Source organism: Grampus griseus (assembly GCF_964374135.1).
Source record: "Grampus griseus genome assembly, chromosome: 12".
Classification (NCBI taxonomy): domain Eukaryota; kingdom Metazoa; phylum Chordata; class Mammalia; order Artiodactyla; family Delphinidae; genus Grampus; species Grampus griseus.
In genome coordinates, this window is record NC_139006.1 from 6,322,465 (window position 1) to 6,340,527 (window position 18,063).

At 40.2% G+C, this 18,063-nt stretch overlaps 1 protein-coding gene across 2 annotated transcripts; it reads right to left on the reverse strand.

The window, feature by feature from the left end:
• Positions 1-478: 478 nt before the first annotated feature.
• On the reverse strand, positions 479-9,857 carry TMED2 (transmembrane p24 trafficking protein 2). Of its 2 annotated transcripts, XM_082668020.1 has the most exons (5): positions 9,589-9,857; positions 7,962-8,154; positions 7,541-7,561; positions 5,062-5,169; positions 479-2,009 (listed from the first exon to the last, which is right to left on the reverse strand). In XM_082668020.1, exons 1-5 carry the CDS (start codon positions 9,766-9,768, stop codon positions 1,885-1,887), a joined length of 627 nt encoding a protein of 208 aa, XP_082524146.1. In that variant the 5' UTR covers positions 9,769-9,857; the 3' UTR covers positions 479-1,884. The 2 variants fall into 2 exon arrangements, with proteins under 2 accessions (XP_082524146.1, XP_082524147.1); XM_082668021.1 differs by lacking the exon at positions 7,541-7,561.
• Positions 9,858-18,063: the final 8,206 nt, after the last annotated feature.

Sequence of the window (18,063 nt, forward strand, 5' to 3'; positions counted from 1 at the left end):
GCGCTTAGCGTCAGGCCAGAACATTACACAGTGCTGCATAAACCATAGTTTCTTTTATTACTAGCAGGCCCTTAGTGTAATAGAGGAAAAGGAAACATTTCTAAAGGCAGAGATCTAGATTCTGGTCCCATCAATCACTCTTCATCTGGGAGCCTTGGGCAAATCATTTGATCCCTTTTAAAGTTAGTTCCCACATCCACAAACCAGGTGGTTGAGTGAAAATAACTCAAACTTTTTTTCCAATGAAAAAAATACTTAAGATGTTAATAACACTAACCCATCAAAGGAATCACACAGGGAAACCTAAAATTGGGTTCCTATTCACTATCCTCAAGTTTACAGACATAAAGAGTAACATATTTATAACAGGCATCATTACTCAGAAAACATGACATGTCTCATTTCAAATATGATTAGCAAGTTGGTATTTAACAAATGTGAATTACTCGTTAATATATAAAACACAGAATACCAAGACTGTTTTTAAAAAGAATTGTTTATTTACTGGACCTGGGGCAGATTAGATACACAACCAATTTTAAATGTACATCTTTTAACTCAATTTTGAAGTGTTTTCACACACACACGCACACAAATTGGCATGCAACAGTTGTCCTAAGGTAAAACACAGTCACCTTAAACTGTTGCAAGTATTTTCACCCAAGGTTGAAAAATTGTTTATCCTGAACATGAAAACCTGTAACAAATTTAAATTAATTATATAAAACTCGTTACTTGTAGTTTTCCCCTTGCAAAGATCCAAAACAAATGTACAAGTAATCAATATACATCAGTCACAACATAATCCTGGATCATCCCCACACCAAAACTAGATGCTCCTTTAATTTTAAACCCATCATCAGAGGCCAAGAGAAAGTCATTTCGTTTTATACAAAATTCACATGTGCCAAAAAAAGAAAGACCCAAGAAAAACAAAAACAAACACCCTAGTACTGACAGTAATGCTCAGTACACTAATTAAACAGTGGCCAAAATGCCACTGATCAAAAATAAAATAGTGGCTGTATATCACTGCAAAGAAATCCAAGAGGCTTTTAACCCTTTGGCTTCACAAATCCAGATTTTTCCAATTATGTGAATGCATACCTCCTCCGTGCCAAGAGTAGAGAAAGTGGATGTGCCAGCATAGAAAGAAAAAGAACCACCGTTCGCTGCAACACCCAGAGAATTGGCTTTAATAGAGACTTCTTACAAGGTTAGGCAGAAACCAAAAAATGGTTATTAGCTGCTTGTGTCAACAATTTTAAGTGGAGGTGATTGAGTTCTAAGCAAAGTAAAACTTTAAAGGGGAAAAAGGTTGTTGGTTTAAGTCTTATCTTTAAAGCAAAAACAAGACAGACAAAGTATAAAAGTACCAACCTGGTAGCATCCTCTAGTCATAGAGCTCTGCCATTAGGCTGGATAGAACATGTCAAGATTCAGATTGTTGTTTCTGATAAGGACTCAACAACAAAATGAACCTTTAATGACTTGAACTGCAGGATAAGGGATCCCAAGAATGCAGTCATTTTTAGTAAAGTACTATCAGTAAAGTACTATCCTGAACAAACTGCATTTTACTATGAAAACAAAAGGAAAGAAGATATAATAAGGACTATACACCTAATTCCACTTACAGTGTTTGAGTTCTGGAAGGACCTGTATATGAAGAACTGAAATATGAAATCATGCCAATCACATGTCAAATTTTCACTGTAACTTTCCTAAAAAAGTGTTTTCCCCCAATATCTATTAATCACAAAGAAACAGAAGCTGTGAATGTACAGTTTAGAAAATAAAAACATAGAAACTAATGACATTATTATGACCAAGATGTCTGGTAAACAGTGAATTATGAGTTTCAGATCATCAGGAAAAGGCTTTTTAAACAACCCTCCGGACTTCAAAAAATCTCTTCAGGTAGTAGATCTGTCCCAATGTCATGGCAACTAGAACAAGAGCTTCAAAGAAGGACCAAAGGACCACTCTGCTGTTTGTGTTGTCATTGACTGTTGAGGACAAACAAACAAACAAAATTTAACAAAAAGAAAGAAAGAAAAAAAAAAAAACAGCATAGGCATCATAAATTATCCCCTATTCTTAACTCCATGTGAGAGTAATACTTCACACAACACTCACAATACTCTTAAATACCTCTGTCTTTTGTCCCCAAGCAACTTAACGAACTTAGAAGCAGAGAACTTTAGATCTAGATGAGACCTTAAAGATTCATGGAGTTCAGTCAAGCCCAATCTGATTATGCATGAGAAAAGAGAGGACAAGTGACCTGCCTAAGGTCACAGTCTAGGGTTAAAACCCAATCCAACACATTAGAAAGTCCCTGCATTACAATCCTTTTTGCTGAATCAGAAAATTGACTTAAAAAAAAAAATCAAGAGATTATTTCAAGATCACAGAGTTAACCAAAAAGCACTACCTACCAAGTCAAAATGTGTCAGTCTAAGTGCCTTTCTCTTTAAGCATTTATCCAATAAATATTTACTGAGCACTATGTACAGTACTTAGCATCTGCTCTAGATGGTGAGGTTTCTCAGTTTCATGGACCAGTACTGGCAGCTACTACTAGACAAACCTGTACTAGTCTCATGATTTACCCCATTTTTAAGCTAAGAATTTGATCATCAAAGGAACAGCCGTGACTATATTATTTTATTCCACTCAATTTATATCACATTCTTTCAACTTCCTGATCAAATTCCTTAACTTTTTAAAAGCACTGGGTAGTTTCTGATTTTTCTGCAAATGGCCAATACTAAAAACAATAATAATGAGCAATACAGTAATATAGATGAAAAACTGTCCTATTTTTAGATGTATGTATACCATTTATTAAAAGATAAACTAGAATTGCAATAAATACTGGACTGATGATCACTCAAAAAGAAGTGAAAAGCAATTAAATGTTTCCAGAAAGATAACTTGTAGTTATTCAAAAAAGTGGGGTTTTTTTCCAGACTAAAAACAGACACATGCCCAAGAACATTAACTAGAACTCTAAAAACCACCAACACTTACATTTTAGTGCTAATTCCATGGCATGAAGTTTATTTCTGCTGCAAACTTAGTAACCAATTTCTAGCATAACTGAATGACTAGCATCTTAAAATTTTTGTCTAAAAGGGGAATGGCTGAGTAAACACTTCAAAATATTAAGCAACCACATAAAAAGAAGTATTTATCTCTCCCTTCACTTATAGAAAAATGCATCTTTAAGCTTAAATAGAACACACTGAAGCATACTAACATAGGAAAGTAACCATCTAGGAAAATGTGTGTATATAAGACGCTGTTCTCTTGCCATTCACACATTAGCCTGATCTAAAAGCAACACAGAGCTATTACAATACCGTAGTGTAAAAAAAAGTCTCATTAGAGCCATCTCTGAGAAGCCAGTGTTATAGGAAGATGTACAAATAACAAACAACATTGTGGGAACTATTTGATTTGTGAAATTAAACTGAATGTCTAAAATTCTATTTTGTTTGTGAAACAAATACAAGAGTATCTCCATTCAAATTAACGACGAGAGAATAAGGTTGGATGTCCCCATAGACTGGAAGACTGGTGCTTCCTCTGGCTGCTGTGTTCCCAAGAACCTCCTATTTCCTTAAAGCCACCTGGCCTGAACTACTTAAACTACAAAGCAGTGAAAACTCTGAGTCCTCACACTTTGTTCACTGCCCTTCTCATCCCAGAATGGGCTGGCCCCCACCTGGGAGCAAAATAACCAACAGGTAAGGGAGAGAAGGTAGGGATTCCAGAGGGTGAGGAGATCAAGAGTGCAGGCAAGGAGAAGGAATCATGGTGGAAGAGGCAAGAGAGTATGCATAAAAGTCTTGGTCCATCTCAGGCCCCATTCCATCCCAAAAAAGGGAGAACAGAGGCACTTCTCCAGTCTGTTAAATTTACTCATTATTCTCCCAAGGACAGGTGAAGTCTGCACTCTAGGTCTTAAAGGGGCCTTTCCATCAGCAGCAAGAATAGATGTAAGAGGGCGGGAAGAACAGAAATCACATCTTGAAGAAATTCAACCTGTTCTTATCTATTTGAGTCGCTCTTCTCTCCACTCCCTACCCCAACTTCAAAACAAAGATTCCAGACATAAGCCACTTTACATTTACAGACGAGCTTGCTCCCAGTGAGGTCTATCCCCAAGGACAACATGGAGGATGAAGATACTGAATGGGTGCGGACCTGGATCTAAAATATGGTCATCTGGTCTGTGGGTCAATATGGTACCTCTTAATTTTAAATGCAAAACCAACATAATTAATGCTACATCCTGGGCTAAAACAGGCTCTTGCAACCTAAGATGGGATTCCAATTATCAATGTTTCTGAAGACTAATACATTCTCAATTCCCAGTTTACAAACTTGGGAGCCCAAACTGATCTTCACCTGGTGAGTACCTCTATTCATGGTTTAATGCTTTCTATTTTAACTAGACTAAACATTAGGTTTTAGAAAAACAGCTAAGTCTCAGCATATAACATTTACCACACTGGCACAAAAGTTTCAGATGTGTGATTTAAAACCAATGCAATACCACAGGGAACTCTGTTCAATGTTATGTGGCAGCCTGGATGGGAGGGGAGTCTGGGGGAGAATGGATACATGTATATGTATGGCTGAGTCGCTTTGCTGTGCACCTGACACTATCACAACTTTGTTAATCGGCTATACTCCAATATAAAATAAAAAGTTAAAAAAAAAAAAGCAATATCCATTTTTCAGTGTTTTTCCCTTCTGCTTTACAAAAACCATTAGCTTACTCCCTAGCTGACCATACATTTTTTTAAACTCTTAAGGTTTGGTTCAGAATGAATGTCCCAATAATAAACTAGTCTAGTACAAAGTTCTACAAAGAAACATGTATACTCAAAAAATATCTTTGCATAGATGTTTTTTTTAAGTCAATATTTTAGTATGTTTATGTTTGCAAAATTTCCAAATGAGGAAAATACAAGCAAGCTCTTGGGTAATACACCATCACCAATTCACGGCCCCCAGACACAGCCCCCAGTCAAATCATTAACTTACTTGCTCTGTGTATTCTCTCCCGAACTTCCATGTATTCCTGTTCATGCTTTACAGCTGTCATTGCCACTGCGAGCTCATTAATCATTTCTTCTAGCTTGTTCTGGTGAGCTACAAACGGATTTGAAAACAGATTAGCTCATACTTGGCAATCTCTTTCTGAAAAGCAGTAAAAAAAAAAAAAAAAAACCAAAAAATTCCTCCAGAGAAGGCATACAAAAGAAGCTATTTTCTTTTAACTTTTTAAAATTTATTTATTTTATTTTATTTTTGGCTGCGTTGGGTCTTTGTTGCTGTGCACGGGCTTTCTCTAGTTGCGGCAAACGGGGGCTACTCTTCGTTGCGGTGCACGGGCTTCTCATTGTGGTGGCCTCTCCTGTTGCGGAGCACGGGCTCTAGGTGCGCAGGCCTCAGCAGTCGTGGCACACGGACTCAGTAGTTGTGGCTAGTGGGCTCTACAGCACAGGCTCAGTAGTTGTGGCGCACGGGCTTAACTGCTCCACGGCATGTGGGATCTTCCCAGATCAGGGCTCAAACCCGTGTCTCCTCCATTGGCAGGCAGATTCTTAACCACTGTGCCACCAGGGAAGCCCCAAAAGAATCTATTTTTAAGAAATGGCTCAGACATCATTTTGGACCACTGATGACAATTTAATTCTCAACGCATTTTTTCAAGTTCATTCCCAGTAGAGAAACCCTTTTCAGAGTAGGAAACATACTATACAACGTTTACTAACTAAAGGACTACAACCCTAAGAAATGTCTTCCAAGGAATTCCTAACTTAAGTTCACTAAACTCACTGCTAACCATAGTGGAGAAAATAAAAAGACTGGGGGGGGGGTGGGGAGGAGGTGCCACAAAACATAAAATAAACAAAACCCTAATAATAATCCTATAAATAATGATATTTAAACTAAATCAAAATCTACTCTTAAAAAATCATATAACTCTAATGTTAATTTAGGAGTAGTATCAAAACTGACTTTTAATCTTTATGAAGCTGAGCAGAGAAAAACATGAAGATGCTCTGAGGAAAATCCACACCAACTCAACATTCTTCTATTATAGTCAAAGCAATAATTTCACTACAGTGGGAAACAGCAGGCACTGCAAGTGAAGAAACAAGCTCTCAGCCACGCAAGGTTTAAAAGCAGGTATTCTCTTTAGCAAGGTAAACTAACAGTTCTGAAAAATAAGTGTATGCTTCTACGTAATGCTGTATTATGACAATGAACAAACAGGTATGAAAAAAATATACCACAAGGGAAGACTGCATCGGAGGGGTTTCTTCAGGACTGCCCAAGATTGGGCCTCATCTTGAATTCCAAGATAATTCCACAGATAATCCTACATTTCTTAAGAGAAACCAAGAGCCTCTACCATTTTAAGGTAGTTGGGCTGGAATCACAAATGATCCCTCACTAGCTTCATGTGAAAAGCCCAGGCACTAGGTGGAACCTTTAGAGAAGGGTTTCTCAGGAGAAGCACTATGGACATTCTGGACCACATAATTCTTTGTGGTGGGAAGCTGTCCAATGCATTGTACAACCACCAACCCAGCCATGAGAATCAAAAATGTTTCCAGATACTGCCGAATGTCCCCTGGGGGGCAAAAATCATCCTAACCTGAGAACCACTGCTTTAGAGGAAAGCTTGATTTTATAGCTGCCATTCACTGATATTAACAAGCAAAAGCGAGAATTTTAAATATCGTGTTAAAAGGTTTAAGAAGAGTATTCACATTCATCAGCCAACATTTTCTGACTATTTAGAAAGGACTAATTTCCAGAAAGTGAACAAAGTCAAAGCCCTTTAAAACTCCTAATTCTCCTTGAGAATTAGCCAAGTCCTGAATTGCAAATGACCCTGGAAAGCAAGCACAGAAATTTCTTAGTAGTATGATTCTCTAAATTATAGATTTCAACACCTAAAAACAGTTCACCTTCTTTATGTAAATACTCTACTAAGTGCTCACTATCTAGGGCAAATGATATCACATTAATACTATGAAGTACTATTAAAACTACTTCTACTACCACTACTAGTTTCCAAAAATCCTGAAATGTACTGTGCCCCAAAAAAAAAAAAAAATCCTTACATGCTGGTTCCTGGTAAGCAATTTATCCAGAAGAATCAATTTAGGGTTCACTGCTGGTCAGTTGAGGAATAAAAATTAATCCAACTGCAACATATGTCTGACAAAGCTTTTGTCACCTTATCTAGACATGGCTCCTAGAACTGCATTCACATCTAAACAAGTTTCAAATGACCTAACCTGTATCTCCTGTAACCAAACAGAAAACCACCAAAAAACAACCACTCTAAAACTCTAAATTAGCTGTAGGGTTTTTTTTTTTAACTAAGAGAAAGAACACTCTCATGCTAACAAACTGAGGTTAGAAAGAAGGAAAGCAGAAATTAGACAGTAGCCAACAAAAATATGCAGAAAGACAGGATGCTGTCAAAAATCAATCCACATACCATCCCAGGTATCTCCACCACCTGAAGAAAAGTGTAAGATATAAACACACACATACAAAAAGTTTAGCTAAACTAGTCATGTATACAAATGAGCAACTAAAAATGTATATACCAGAATAAGCAAATTAACAGAACAAACAACCTAAGACACATGTAACCTACATGCTTAAAAGAGCACAAGTGATTAAGCTGCCTGAAATGGCAATTGTAAAGAAGTAAAATATAAACATGAACCTCCAATAACTTCTTCTTGTTAATTAGAAGATTTCGATAAATAAAAAGTATATTTCACAAAAGGTTTTTGGTCATAAACACAGTCAGAGAACCTAAAATATCAAACACTCCACTCAGGTGGATAAAATGCACAGAATTAGTATTAACTCTTAGAATGTGTTATCAATCTTCTGAATGTTCATCTCACCTTCTGTTTCCATGTCTTGTCCTTTGGGGGCCTCCCCAATATCAATGGTGAACATCACTATCTTTGGAGTCATGGTGGACATCCTATTGCTAAAACAAAACTTATATGTTCCATCCATGTGAGCAGCAAATGTGTATTTCCCACTGGACTCCCGGTCTCCTTTATAAATTCCTTTATTATCAGGCCCTGTAATCTGGAAGCAGAAGAGAAACGCGTGAGATAGCTCAAAAGATTTAAAATCGTAAGTGATGTCTGTTGGCAATAGAACATTCTCTAAGAAAATGTAACCTGCCGTTGGCTCCACTTCAGTTACTGACAGTAACCTCTTTGGGCTGCAGTTCTCCCATTTAAGAAACAAGGCTCTCCGAACACCTTTCAACTCTACATTTGTCTATGTGACAACATTTGTCTTATTTGTCCAACTTAAACGTAAACCCCTCAGAAACACACCTTACACTTGTCTTCAAGTGGCCCAACACCACCAACAAACAGGCAAATATGTAGCTGTTAATATCAAAACCAGAAAAAAAGAAATCTCTTTAAAACTAAGAATTTTGAGCAAGCTACACATCTAGGTTTTCCTGATTGATCTGCCAGTAAAGGAATCTGCTTCATCTGAGATGCCTAAAGGCCTAAGGGAAAGGACTAGGTTGGAAACTGGGAGCCCCATGTTCTCACCCCAGTGTGTTACCCCACTGTTAGGCCTTGCTCAAGTCAGTCCCTCTTATGAAGCCCGTGCCACCTGTAAAACGTGCAGACTGAAATAGCTGATGTCTTAAGATCTTAGCTAATTTTAACAGTCATTCCTTCCGTCATCTCCTTATTTCTGGACTTCACTTGTTTTGTGCGATTTATGTCCCACTCAGTTGATGGTCACTGTCAGATGGAAAATCCTTAGACCCAATTAATCATACTAATAGGTGAATTTAAATAGTAATTACATCTGGTTTCCTAAAAAGAAAGTCAGAGGCGAGTCATTCCCTGAACTTAAAAATAGACACAGGAGAAATTTTAGGGACTGCTAGTTTCTTAAAATAATTTTCCGTTTTCTCCAGATACTACGCTGCAGTCACTTCTAAACTGCATGATCCAACTCCACTCTCCTAGTCATGAGATGGCTAAACGAGGTATCCGGAGGTTTGTGTAAGAACGAGTTAACTCGGGTGAAAAAATAAAGGCAAACACAACGTGAACCTGCCTAGCACTCCTCCATAGTTTCCGATTTACTTTTTCAGAAGTTTCCATGCCACGTCTCAACTTTAATTTGCGCTATGAAGGGAAGCATCGAGACCTGCCACTAGCTAAACGCGACTGTGAAACGCCTCCTGGGCCCGGAGCTGACACGCGGCGCCTGGTCGACAAAGCTCGGCGAGAGGTTCCAAGGGGAACACGCCGTTCAAGCTGAGAATCCAAAGCAACCACGCAACGGCTCCGTATCCCGAGCGGAGCCCGGAATCCGGGCGGGCGCGGGGCAAGGGACCGTTAGAGGGTCGCCGGGTGGCGGCTCGGGCCCCTCCCAGTACTCGGACAGCGGCCTCCGTGTCCCGCTCCCCCCGCGGGTCCCGGGTGCCGACAACCCCAGAGCGGCCGCGCGACCCCGCCTCGGCCGCGGGCAACGCGCCCGCACCTCCACGTCGATGTCCAGGAAGCCGCCCTCGGCCACCTCGAAGATGAGGCCCATCTTGGTGCCCGAGGTGACCCGCTCGAAGAAGCACTCCTCGGCATGCGCGTCGATGCTGACGAAGTAACCCGAGGCCGTGGCCAGGAGGGCGGCCAGGAGCACCAGCAGCTCAGCGAGCGTCACCATGGTGGGGCTGGGGCCGAAGCCAGGACCGGGACTGCGGCCTCCAGAGCCGCCGTCACCGCTGCCACCGCTGTCGTCTCAGCCGCCGCCACCTCAGCTCCGCCCCTTCCGGCTGCGCCACCCGAGGGGGCTGATGCGGGCGCCGTGGATTGGTGGGCGCCAGTTGCTGCCACGTAACGGACGCACGGCGGCCGCCGAGGGACAAGGCAGCTCTGCGCTGCCCGAGCCTGGACGGTGGCTCCGAAGGACCAGAAACCATAGTCCGTATCCCTATCCCGTTCGCGTACAGCCTAAGTTTCCGTGAAGCACACTAGAAAGCGGTAGTATCAAGAAACCTCTTCCGCCCCATGCACGACCTTCTTAGGATTATCCACAAAGACGGCGAAAGATTTGGAGGCAGCAATAGAAGTGGAAGGAGGAATGGGGCTGAAGCCAAGGACTTGAGATTTTATGTTAGCCTTCCTCACCTCGCAACAACCGACTGGGGAAGGATGGGGACGGGTATAGACTGGGAAGGGGCACGAGGAAACCTACTGCGATGTTGGAAATGTTTTATATCGCCACCTAAATGATGGGTACATGAGTGTTTACGTACGCTTTTTTTAAAACTCAGGAAGCTGTATACTTAAGAGTAATGCTCTGTATTTTACTGTATGTATATAATACAACTACAAAAAAACAAAAAAACTTTACCTTGTCTACATCCTCCAAAATTAGAAGTCTCTCACCTCCCCAAAGTCTTGCTGACACCCCTTTAGCTCTTGCCAGCTACTAAGACAATTTTTTTCCAGTCTTTGCCTCCTGGCATACTCCTACTCATCCCTCAAAACCCAACTCAGATGGCCTCTCCAGACCTCCTTCTGCCAAATACTAGACCACTTCCGCTGTGTTTACAAGGCAGATTTGTGCCTACTGAGTTATCGTTATTTACCAGTCTGTGTCACTCATGAGGCACTAGTCCTGGCATGTCTGTACTATGCTCTTAGGCTGTAGCATAGGGCCACAAAAAACCTCACTCATGACATGTTAGCTGACATATCAAGTTCACTGAACCGGCCTGAAGATGAGATATGGATTGTTACTCCAGTGTTGCACATAGCTGTGTGACCTTAATTATGTTCCATCATCTCTCTGAACCTTAATTTCCCTATCTATAAAAAATGTGCCACCACATTCTTTGCTTATCTGGTAAAGTTATCATGAGGATCCGGTGACGCTATGTACATAAATGTGCTGTGCAAGTTTGAGGGATTATTTCTTCAAAGGCTATCAGGCAATAGGGGGCAGTAATGGCCCAGTATCCAGTTTCCCACTCAGGTGTCAAGAAACAGGTGCAGTTTGGGTGATGGAAGGTTCCTGGCTGTGACAATGTGTTACTGAACTCAGAGTTCTAGTAATGGTCCCCTGATTCCCCACCTTGCAAAAGGCCCTGCTTTTCCTGGCAGGTCAGTTCCATAATGTTATCCTGGCAGCCTTTCACTGGAGGGAGGCTCAGCCTAGAGCTTGCTTCTCCAGCCTCACCAGTCCATTTAGAAGCCACTATTTCCCTATAGTAAATCTCTTTCTGCTTGTACCTTAAGAGGTTTCCTATTAAAGTGAAATAAACTGACAAATATAGCCATTTTTTACTTCCCAAGCAACCCAACTCTGTAGAAAAGTACCAAGAACAATTCTGTTTTTATCTGGATGTTAAATGTTAATTTTCATTTTCAAACTGATTAAATAACATACTAACTCCACTTGTCAGGGATTTAAAATGTGGACACTTAGCATCTCAGTGGACCACAGTGAATTGTATATTATGGGGGTTTTATTATGTAAGTCATGGGACCCAAATCCAAATGCCTTCAGGGATCAGGCAGTTTATATGAGATGGCATCAGCTTAAGGCAATAGGGAGTAGGGAGGAGTGTGGCAAACTGAAGCATAGATGCTGTCTCTAAATACATTCAACTCCAATTTTTGAAAACATGGTGGTGGCCAAACCAAAGATGCAGCCAGAAGTCATCTATAAATTTATATGTTATAAAAGTAATGGTGCTATCAAAAATTGGAAAAGAGACAAAAGTAACTCTAATCACAAAACTATAAAATCTATCAACTACATGGTATATTTTCTTCTTTGCCCAGGTTTTTCTTTTTAGCACCCTTGTCATAATTACTCATCAAGTATCTTTCAACAATATTTCAGGATCTGAAGACAAATTAATTCAAAGAACTACAGGCTCTCAGGATTTGTCAGGTCACCTGCAGAGTTGTTCAGCCATCACCAGTCTAGTTCCAAAACATTTCATCACCCAAAAAGAAATGCTGACTTATTAGCAGTCATACCCCATTCCCCATACCGCCCCCCACCCCAGGCTGATCTACTTTCTGTCTCTGTGGGAGGAAATCATACAATATGTGGCCTTTTGTGACCAGCTTCTTTCACCCAGCATAATGTTTTCAAGGTTCATCCATGTTGTAGCCTCTGTCAGTATACCATTCCTTTCTATGGCAGAACAATACTGTATTATGTGGATAGACCATATTTTGTTTACCCATTCACCCACTGATGGACATTGGGTTGTTTCCACTTTTTGGCTCTTATTAGGAAAGCTGCTATGAACATTCACGTACACATTCTTGTATGGACATAGAGTGGACAAGATAAATTATTTCTTCGTGGAATCAGAGGCTTGTTGTGGCAGAGACTAGGAAACCAGGTTAGAAAGTGATGAGGGATTTGTATCAGTTGCATAGTCAGTTCTCCAATGCTGACAAGTTTTAAAGAGAAGAACAAAGGCTGTTTCCACAGAAAGCCTAAATCAGCTTTCTCCTGTCTGGGCATTAACATTCCCCTTCCCTTCTGGTCCCACAGAAGTCTTTTTTAAAATTAGGAAAGAGTAAAGGAGACTGGAGAATTTTCTTCCATTTTTCTTTTCTTTTTTCAGTTTTTTTTTTTCCACGCTACACGACGTGTGGGATCTTAGTTCCCCAACCAGGGATGGAACCCGTGCCCCCTGCAGTGGAAGCACGGAGTCTTAACCACTGGCCCACCAGGAAAGTCCCTCATTTTCAGTTTTAAAATGTCACTTTAGGGACTTCCCTGGTGGCGCTCTGGTTAAGAATCCGCCTGCCAATGCAGGGGACACAGGTTCAAGTCCTGGTCTGGGAAGATCCCACATGCCACGAAGTGACTAAGCCCATGCGCCACAACTACTGAGACTGTACTCTAGAGCCCACAAGCCACAACTACTGAGCCTGCACGCCACAACTACTGAAGCCCATGCGCCTAGAGCCTGTGCTCTGCAACAAGAGAAGGCACTGCAATGAGAAGGCTGCGCACCGCAATGAAGAGTAGCCCCTGCTCGCGGCAACTAGAGAAAGCCCATGTGCAGCAACGAAAACACAACCAAAAATTTTTTTAAGTCACTTTATTAATAACAATATTGATATAAAAAATAATGAAAATTCAATACAAGTTTGACCACAACATCAACACTTAATCAAATAAGCTGTTCTGGGGGACTCCGTGCTAGGCCTTTAATCTCAGACCCATCCCAGACCTCTCTGCTCACCTCTGCATCACAAGGAAATCTGTTTCCCAGGCTCCCTTTCACTCTGCTTCCTGGTAGGTTCAGCCGGTTCCAGGCACTGGCGGAAGATTAGAGAGCGGAGGAAGGAAGAAGCCAGAGCATTTGTCTCCCTCACTGCTTTGGGAAGCACCTCCGCTAGTGACTGCATGTTCAAGGCTCCAGCTCCTCTGAAGGTCCCGATTCCACTGGGTGGTCCTGGGTCCTGAGCTTTGACAGTCCTAATTCGTCCCTTCCTTTCTCTCGTCCTAAATGGGTTGGTGTCCTTCTGCTTTTGTTAATCTGTGCACTGTCTCACCATCCTGTTGGGTTCCTCAGCTCTATCACTGCCTGTTATGATGGTTTCAAAATATATCCAGGAATTCCGTGATCCTCCGCCCTTCAAAAGGTGGAGCCTAGGGAATTCCCTGGCAGTCCAGTGGTTAGGGCTCTGCGCTTCCACTACAGGGGGCACGGGTTCGATCCCTGGTCGGGGAACTAAGATCCCACATGCTGCACGGCACAGGCCAAAAAAAAAAAAAATATATATATATATAGGAGCCTAATTCCCCTCCCCTGGAATGGGAGGCAGAATTGACTTAGTGACTGACCTTTGCCTAAGAGAATGTGGAAGATGTGACAGTCTGTGACTTCCAAAGCTAGGTCAGAAAAGGAACTCTTGTTGCTTCTTCCTTGTTCTCTCTCTCTCTCTCGACTTTTTCTTTTTTTATTTTTTATGAATTTTTGAATTTTATTTTATTTTTATACAGCAGGTTCTTATTAATCTATTTTACACATATTCGTGTATATGTCAATCCCAATCTCCCAATTCATCCCACCACCACCACCCACCACCCACCACTTTCCCCCCTTGGTGTCCACACATTTGTTCTCTACATCTGTGTCTCTATTTCTGCCCTGCAAACGGGTTCATCTGCAACATTTTTCTAGGCTCCACGTACATGCGTTAATATACGATATTTGTTTTTCTCTTTCTGACTTACTTCACTCTGTATGACAGTCTCTAGATTCATCCACGTATCAACAAATGACTCAATTTCGTTCCTTTTTATGTCTGAGTAATATTCCATTTTATATATGTACCACAACTTCTTTATCCATTCGTCTGTCGATGGGCATTTAGGTTGCTTCCATATGCTGGCTAATGCAAGAGTGCTGCAATGAACATTGGGGTGCATGTGTCTTTCTGAATTATGGTTTTCTCTGCATATATGCCCAGTACTGGGATTGCTGGGTCATATGGTAATTCTATTTTTAGTTTTTTAAGGAACATCCATACTGTTCTCCATAGTGGCTGTATCAATTTACATTCCCACCAACAGTGCAAGAGGGTTCCCTTTCCTCCACACCCTCTCCAGCATTTGTCATTTGTAGATTTTCTGATGATGCCCATTCTAACTGGTGTGAGGTGACACCTCATTGTAGTTTTGATTTGCATTTCTCTAATAATTAGTGATGTTGAGCAGCTTTTCATGTGCTTCTTGGCCATCTGTATGTCTTCTTTGGAGAAATGTCTATTTAGGTCTTCTGCCCATTTTTTGATTGGGTTGTTTGTTTTTTTAATATTGAACTGCATGTGCTGTTTATATATTTTGGAGATTAATCCTTTGTCCTTGTCATTAGTGTATAGAAATGCAAGAGATTTCTGTGCATTAATTTTATATCCTGCAGCTTTACCAATGTTGATTCATTTGCAAATATTTTCTCCCATTCTGAGGGTGTGTTTTCATCTTGTTTGTAGTATCCTTTGCTGTGCAAAAGCTTTTAAGTTTCATTAGGTCCCATTTGTTTATTTTTGTTTTTATTGCCATTATTCTAGGAGGTGGATCAAAAAAGATCTTGCTGTGATTTATGTCAGAGTGTTCTTCCTATGGTTTCCTCTAAGAGTTTTATAGTGTCTGGTCTTACATTTAGGTCTCTAATCCATTTTGAGTTTATTTTTGTGTATGGTGTTAGGGAGTGTTCTAATTTCATTCTTTTACATGTAGCTGTCCAGTTTTCCCAGCACCACTTATGCAAGAGACTGTCTTCTCTCCATTGTATATCCTTGCCTCCTTTGTCATAGATTAGTTGACCATAGGTGCATGGGTTCACCTCTGGGCTTTCTATCCTGTTCCATTTATTTATATTTCTGTTTTTGTGCCAGTACCATATTGTCTTGATTACTGTAGCTTTGTAGTATAGTCTGAAGTCAGGGAGTCTGATTCCTCCAGCTCCATTTTTTTCCCTCAAGACTGCTTTGGCTATTTGGGGTCTTTTGTGTCTCCATACAAATTTTAAGATTTTTTGTTCTAGTTCTGTAAAAAATGTCACTGGTAATTTGATAGGGATTGCATTGAATCTGTAGATTGCTTTGGGTAGTATAGTCATTTTCACAGTATTGATTCTTCCAATCCAAGAACATGGTATATCTCTCCATCTGTTTGTATCATCTTTGATTTCTTTCATCAGTGTCTGATAGTTTTCTGAGTCCAGGTCTTTTATCTCCTTAGGTAGGTTTATTCCTAGGTATTTTATTCTTTTCGTTGGAATGGTAAATGGGAGTGTTTCCTTAATTTCTCTTTCAGATTTTTCATCATTAGTGTATAGAAATGCAAGAGATTTCTGTGCATTAATTTTATATCCTGCAGCTTTACCAAATTCATTGATTAGCTGTAGTAGTTTTCTGGTGGCATCTTTAGGATTCTGTATGTATAGTATCATGTCATCTGCAAACAGCAACAGTTTTACTTATTCTTTTCCAATTTGTATTCCTTTTATTTCTTTTTCTTCTCTGATTGCCGAGGCTAGGACTTCCAAAGCTATGTTGAATAATAGCGATGAGAGTGGACATCCTTGTCTTGTTCCTCATGTTAAAGGAAATGCTTTCAGTTTTTCACCATTGAGAATGATGTTTGCTGTGGGTCTGTCATATATGGCCTTTATTATGTTGAGATAGGTTCCCTCTATGCCCACTTTCTGGAGAGTTTTTATCATAAATGGGTGTTGAATTTTGTCAAAAGCTTTTTCTGCATCTATTGAGATGATCATATGGTTTTTATTCTTCAATTTGTTAATATGGTGTATCACATTGATTGATTTGCATATATTGAAGAATCCTTGCATCCCTGGGGCAAAATCCCACTTGATCATGGTGTTTGATCCTTTTAATGTGTTGCTGGATTCTGTTTGCTAGTATTTTGTTGAGGATTTTTGCATCTATATTCATCAGTGATATTGGTCTGTAATTTTCTTTTTTTGTAGTATCTTTGTCTGGTTTTGGTATCAGGGTGGTGGCCTTGTAGAATGAGTTTGGGAGTGTTCCTTCCTCTGCAATTTTTTGGAAGTGTTTGAGAAGGATGGGTGCTAGCTCTTCTCTAAATGTTTGATAGAATTCACCTATGAAGCCATCTGGTCCTGGACTTTTGTTTTTTGGAAGATTTTTTTTAAGCCATATTTTTTTTAATAAATTTATTTTATTTATTTATTTTTGGCTGCATTGGGTCTTTGTTGCTGCGCAGGGGCTTTTCTCTAGTTGTGGAGAGCAGGGGCTACTCCTTGTTGCAGTGCACAGGCTTCTCATTACAGTGTCTTCTCTTGTTGCCGAGCATGGGCTCTAGGCGCGTGGGCTTCAGTAGTTGTGGCTCATGGGCCCTAGAGTTCAGGCTCAGTAGTTGTGGCGCACAGGCTTAGGTGCTCTGCGGCATGTGGGATCTTCCTGGACCAGGGCTCGAACCCGTGTCCCCTGCATTGGCAGGCGGATTCTTAACCACTGTGCCACCAGGGAAGCCCCTGGTGGAAGATTTTTAATTACAGTTTCAATTTCATTACTTGTGATTGGTCTGTTCATATTTTCTATTTCTTCCTGGTTCCGTCTTGGAAGGTTATACCTTTCTAAGAATTTGTCCATTTCTTCCAGGTTGTCCATTTTATTGGCATAGAGTTGCTGGTAGTAGTCTCTTAGGATGCTTTGTATCTCTGCGGTGTCTGTTGTAACTACTTTTTCATTTCTTGTTTTATTGATTTGAGTCCTCTCCCTCTTATTCTTGATGAGTCTGGCTAAAGGTTTATCAATTCTGTTTATCTTCTCAAAGAACCAGCTTTTAGTTTTATTGATCTTTGCTATTGTTTTCTTTGTTTCTATTTCATTTATTTCTGCTCTGATTTTTATGATTTCTTTCCTTCTGCTAACTTTGGGTTTTGTTTGTTCTTCTTTCTCTAGTTCCTTTAGGTGTAAGGTTAGATTGTTTATTGGAGATTTTTCTTGTTTCTTGAGGTAGGCTTGTATTGCTATAAACTTCCCTCTTAGAACTGCTTTTGCTATATCCCATAGGTTTTGGATCATCGTGTTTTCATTGTAATTTGTCTCTAGGTATTTTCTGATTTCCTCTTTGATTTCTTCAGTGATCTCTTGGTTATTTAGTAACGTATTGTTTAGCCTCTATGTGTTTGTGTTTTTTACGTTTTTTCCCCTGTAATTCATTTCTAATCTCATAGCGTTGTGGTCGGAAAAGATGCTTGATATGATTTCAATTTTCTTAAATTTACTGAGGCTCGATTTGTGACCCAAGATGTGATCTATCCTGGAGAATGTTCCATGTGCACTTGAGAAGAAAGTGTAATCTGCTGTTTTTGGATGGAATGTCCTATAAATATAAATTAAATTTATTTGGTCTATTGTGTCATTTAAAGCTTGTGTTTCCTTATTAATTTTCTGTCTGGATGATCTGTCCATTGGTATAAGT

Coding starts and splice junctions, on each gene's coding strand:
- TMED2 (XM_082668020.1), bottom strand. CDS start 9,768: ATGGTGACGCTCGCTGAGCTGCTGGTGCTCCTGGCCGCCCTCCTGGCC. Junction 8,155..9,588: donor TCCTGGACATCGACGTGGAG/GTGCGGGCGCGT, acceptor TTCTGCTTCCAG/ATTACAGGGCCTGATAATAA. Junction 7,562..7,961: donor ACAAGACATGGAAACAGAAG/GTGAGATGAACA, acceptor ACTTTTCTTCAG/GTGGTGGAGATACCTGGGAT.